The following is a 5,786-nucleotide window of genomic DNA, read 5'->3' as shown; positions in this document are numbered from 1 at the left end:
GCATTAATTTTAACACTAAAAAGTGTGACAGTCAAGACACAGCCCCGAGGGACTCCAAGTTCCTGTGGAAAGGAACGGGAAAGAGTTGAACCCACACAGACTTGGAATCGCCTGTCCAGTAAAAAATTTTGAATAAAAATGGGTAAATGGTCACACAACCCATAGGAGTGGAGGTCCCGCAAAATTCCATACCTCCACGTAGTGTCATAAGCCTTTTCGAGATCGAAGAACACAGAAACAAGGTGTTCTCTCTTGAGAAAGTCTTCCCTGACAGACGTTTCAGATCGAATCAGTTGGTCCATGGTGGAGCACTGTTGACGGAACCCACACTGGGTGGGTGAGAGGAGCGTGTTAGATTCCAGGAACCAAACAAGACGAGGATTAACCATCCTTTCTAGGACCTTACAAAGACAACTAGTCAAAGCGATGGGACAATATTTAGAAGGAATCTTGGGATCCTTCCCAGGTTTAGAGAAAGGGAGGACAATAGCCTGGCACCAAGCATCAGGAAAAACATGCTCCTGCCAGATCCGGTTAAAAATAACCAGAAGAACAGCAAGAGAGGCAGAAGAGCGATGGCACAACATCTCATAACGAACATCATCAGGTTCGATTGACGAAGAGCAAGTTTGAGTTCCACCAGTGGAAAGGGACGATTATAATCTTAGAGACGATTGCTCTGCCCAAGAAGGCAGGGGAAGAAACTGAAGTGCTAGAAGCACGAGAAAAGCTGTGTCCGAGAGCATCAGCAATGCTCTGGACAATAGCAACTTCCTGGCCATTGGAGAGTAAGATGGAACTGGTGGTAGAAGGGATGCTAGTAGTGAACTTAATCCAAGACTCATTTTGGTTTTGACGTCAAACCCGCCAAGCAAGGGCACAGGCCCGCTGATAAACAATGTGGTTAGAAAGAGAGGGATACAGTCGGAAGGTATCCCAGGCCCGTTTTTGAGCCTTCTGTGCCTCCTGGAATGCAGGACGCCACCATGGACGAGGATACTGTGGAAAACGTGTCGAGGTCTTAGGAACAAAATGAGCAGCTGCCTGGACAATACAGTCAGTCACTGCAACCACACAATCATCTATTGATGGCAGACAGACAAATGCAGGATCAAGTTCAGAGAAAGAGGTGAAAGACGGCCAGTCAGCCTAGTCCAACTTCCACCGTGACACTTGACATCCAGATATTCAGAGTTTCTAGAGAAACTACACTGATCAAAAAATTAAAACTATGAACATATATCCTAGAAGTCCTCTATCTCTACTAATTATACTCCTACACTACACGTTTTACTTTTATATGTCTTTTGTACTTTACATTTTTTAAAAAAATAATTGTTACCACCTATGTCAAATAATTATAATTAAACATACGCACTGCTAAGAACATCTATTACTTCTTAAATTTGTAATTATTTTTAATCATATGTTTCCTGAAAGAGGCCAGCTCCTATGGGCTGATATACTGCAGTTTTACTTACATAAAAAACACACTTTCACTGTAAAGCTGATTTAAACATTATATTTAATGATCTAGTGGGATCCTCACCTCTTAATAATCAATTGTTTCCTTTTCTTTCATTCTAAAAAGAAAAGCCCCCCTTTTTTTTACCCTCTGAATCTCGTGGTATGAAATACATATCAAATTCCCACATTTCCCCTTTCAACGGTCTAAAGCGCTATGTCCACATACGATATACAAATTAAAAATTTTTTTGCCTTACACATTTCATGACTTTTAGTAATATACACTTATTACTTTAATGTTGTTAATATAAATGCAGAAACAGAGGTACAACTATATTTAAGAGCACATTTTCCCCACCCAATGTTATTGTATACTAAATCTACTGGTCACCCTTCATAATTTTTCAACAAATGAATACTGCATATCCTAAATGCAGGTAAAAAAAATTAAGTAATAATTTTAATAAGAATAATAAAATTAACTTTATATTTGCAGTTGTTACCTTGACATCTTTGACTCCAGACCTATCACGTGGGAGTTTTGAACTACTTCGGACTGTGCCTTCACTGTCTACTCGTTTCCTTTTCACACCACGAGTTTGTCTTCTTGATTCTGATGCTTCAATGTAGTGTGCCTAAAAGGAAATAAGTGCTTTCAAACATTTTACATACATATATAAATTTTTAATATGATTAAACATTTATGCTTGTCAGCTTAGGTTAAGACGTCTTTGGTAGCTGTTAAAATATGCTTTAGAACCTTAATAAGTGTTAACTTGTAGCTTTACGAACTAGGTTGTTTAAAAATTATTTTTTTTTAAATTACTTGTATGCACATATTACCCAGTTTTACCAATTTATTGTATATACATTGACTAATAACTTAAAATTGTAATTTATTTTTCATACTAAAGTACCCATCAGATCAGGTCTCAGCATTTTGGCTCTCCTCACAGACTAACAGTCTTAGAGTTGGTGAAACTTTGTTCATCACAGACCATCAATCACGGGTATAAAATATACTACTAAAACCTTAAATAATCATCACTTGTGACCAGCTAGCTTACCCTATAACACTGTTTTATGTAACTCATCTACAAACTATAGACAAGTAATAAATGTAGCCACAAAATGTCCAGTACCTCCTTGTTTTCAAGGTCAACACCAAGGCTCTCCATCTGACTCTTCAAACGGCTGACGCTTCTCTCTCTCTACACAAAAAAATATCAGTTTTTATTATATGCAAGTTTAAAAAATGCTTTAAATTTAATACAAGCAGCTTAATTTCTAAAGTGTATCCTTAGGTCAAAAATACATTTCAACTTTTGCTACAATCTCCACTTCAAAATTCAACTAAGCTTTTTTCCTCTTCAGAATTTTCTAACTTCTAAACTTAAAAGCCAAAATACGAAATCCGAATTACTTGTACATGACAGTGGGTTCTCAAAAAACATAAAATGTTGGAAAGTAGGGTCCTCCCCCTGTTTTCAGAGTAGATTTAGTTTTCTGTTTTGAAGTTTAAAATAGTATGTAAAAAGACACTGAGCGGTTAATATTGAACAGGATGCAGAATATAATGTATGACCAGAAACTATCCAGATTTAACACAGCATTCTCAATATTATACTGCATGAAGATGTTGCATTGTTACAGTTGCATTGTAACCTCGCACAATTTACTCATCTTGTAATATATAATAAACAAGTAAAAAGTAAAAAAAAACAAGAAGAATTTTTCATGAAGCACTGTAATTTTTTAATAATTTCGGCTCTTCCAATAATAATGAATGTAGTGTTTGAAAAAAACTTTGCAATTTGTACATAAATAAAAAATATATAAATACGTATACTTTCATTTCCAGCAAGTCTTGCCAGTTTTATGTTGATGTTGTTCGATGTAAAATGAATTAAGAGTGGAATCCTCCCACTTTTTAAATATAAAACCATAAATATCTTAAAATTCTCTCTTAGTTCTTCAGTTAGTGTTTGAGTACTTTTCTTTCCATCAAGGTTTACTTTAAAATTTGAGGCATTTTATCATGTATACTATCATTACTTAGTCCTAAAATAATCTTCATTTTCTAAGTACTGTAAATATAATACAGATTATCTTTGGTAAACTACCGATAGCAAAAGCTTCTACTTTAGCCGTGACTGTTGTATTTGTAATAACAATAACTTCAAAAGTATCTTGTTTGATTATTTAGAATATTAATGCAAATATATACACAACAGCCATCTCCGCACAACCGTTCCTATTCTTGATCTGATAGATAGACTCGAGGGCAGGCAGCTAGTCAACAGAATCCATTGCCATCTCACGAGCTGCTTTTTTCTGACTGAATAGTGGGATTTAATTGTCACTCTTAGAGCGCAACCATGGCCTCAGTCTGCAGAGCGCGTTTATTATACAAAACTTATAGTGAAATAGATTTTCGCTCAATAACTAAAGACGTCTGATTATTGAACAATAACATAAACTAAATATCTGTGTACGAGGATTATCGTTGAATTGTTTCTAATACAAAACTGAACTAACGTTAGTGTAATAATCATGTATTTTTAAATTCTTTTTTATGATTTAAAGTTAAATTTATTAAAATGTTTTGAATATTAAATACATTAATACTTTACAAATTTTATTTTATTATTTTCAAGTATGTGAAATAACAGAAAAATATAAAACAAAGCACATGTGAGCATTAATACTTACGTCGATGATTACTGATTTCAGCCCAAGTGCTGATGTACTGTACTATGAAGATAAACTAATAATATATTATCCATCATCTTAATTACGAAAATATCATTTTATCCAATATAAATAATGACAGCGATAGAACAGTTGTCCTTCAAATTCGAACACGGAAATAATTTGAACTGTTTAATCACTTGAGTCCAACTGAAGAACGTGGACCACGAAATATGTTTTAGAAGCTCAGTTATCTTTAACTAAACAGAGTGTTGCAACAAATAAACATAGCGGAGTCTTTCAGCTAATATTACAGCTTTCCGTCACATTTTGCTTGCTAGAATTTGTCTACCCTTAAAATTCCAGAAAGAATAATATAATAAGTTATTAACAAACCAATACTGCACACATTTCTGTAAAATTATGTTAAAACTGCTGCATCTGTGGTAAAAACGTGTCTCGCCATATTATCTTCTTAAATATATTTAAAGCATTTTACTTGAACAATTCAAGTTAAATACAATATTCTTCGAAATCACCTAGAAAGTTTTAGGTATTATGAACATTTGAAATATCTGATTGAAGATTTCCTAGGCAATAATATGCAGTTCCTGTCAATAATAATTCTAAAGCGAACAACTAAATTTTATTATATGATTTTAAATATACTTTTTATAGTTGTTCATTTTTTGTTTATATTTTCTATTGTTATGAATGATAGTAGGTTTCACCTTTAAAAAATTTAATCACGATCGAAAAGTTAACCAAGAAAAAGGAGGCATTGCTTATTATATACTAATTCATGCTGTGTGTTATAAGTGTATTGTAAGTCCTCAAGTAAAACTCATTCACTGTATTTTTATAAAACAAATCAACATATATATATATATATTCAGAATTGAAGCCAGAGATAAATGTCCAATCATTTCACCATATGTCAGTAATGAAACCTTATAAATGAGATTAAAGTTATTTATAGAAACATTTTGACAAATTATAAAAACTCACGAATGAAAATGAATAAGAAGGATGTAATAAAATCTCAACTGCACAAAAGCTGCTCTGTACAGTAACGACGAGACCTTTCGCCTAACACCACGGCTTATCAGACCGGTTGAGATATGACATAGTAGTGATCGAGACAATGTTTATGTCATCAAATACATGAACAACGACTGTTTCGTTTCTTGTGAACTATTTTAAATTGATGAACTGAAACTTTTTATCTGTTCTACTATAACTCGAGAAATTTGGCGTAAATTAGCCGATGTAGAAATCTAGATCTGGAACCTGTCATGAGCCGATCCTAAATTAAAGGCCTTGAACTTGATAAAACAATCTTTACTGGCATCTACTGGCAACCAAGCACATTAAAACTTTTTTTTTCTTCACTAGATTATGCCCAGAAGTAAGTTACAAAATATGTTAAGACATATTCCACAGAACTTATAGTGAAATATATTTTCGCTCAATAACTGAAAAGACCTGATTATTGAACAATAACGAAAACTAAATATCTGTGTACGAGGATATATGGTTGATAACATAAAGCTGAACTAATGTTAATGTAATATTCACAAGCTAGAGAGATTAAACGCAGCTTGGAGGAGCTATAGAAGGAATTGAGG

The 5,786-nt window shown here is 33.7% G+C and overlaps 1 protein-coding gene across 1 annotated transcript in view; it reads right to left on the bottom strand.

Annotated features, from left to right (window-relative positions):
- The window catches only part of LOC106467609 (nucleolar GTP-binding protein 1-like), a 28,670-nt gene that overhangs the window by 2,001 nt on the left and 20,883 nt on the right, over positions 1-5,786 (bottom strand). Inside the window, exons 16-17 of the mRNA XM_013927973.2 lie at positions 2,610-2,678; positions 1,971-2,102 (exon numbers count right to left, since the gene is read on the bottom strand). Of these exons, the coding sequence (XP_013783427.1) occupies positions 1,971-2,102; positions 2,610-2,678 (201 nt within the window). The remainder of the gene's footprint in view (positions 1-1,970; positions 2,103-2,609; positions 2,679-5,786) is intronic.

Source organism: Limulus polyphemus, unplaced genomic scaffold (assembly GCF_000517525.1).
Source record: "Limulus polyphemus unplaced genomic scaffold, Limulus_polyphemus-2.1.2 Scaffold2677, whole genome shotgun sequence".
In the NCBI taxonomy this organism is placed as follows: domain Eukaryota; kingdom Metazoa; phylum Arthropoda; class Merostomata; order Xiphosura; family Limulidae; genus Limulus; species Limulus polyphemus.
Note: the sequence above shows the minus strand (reverse complement) of the source record. Positions and strands in the feature narration are given on the sequence as shown.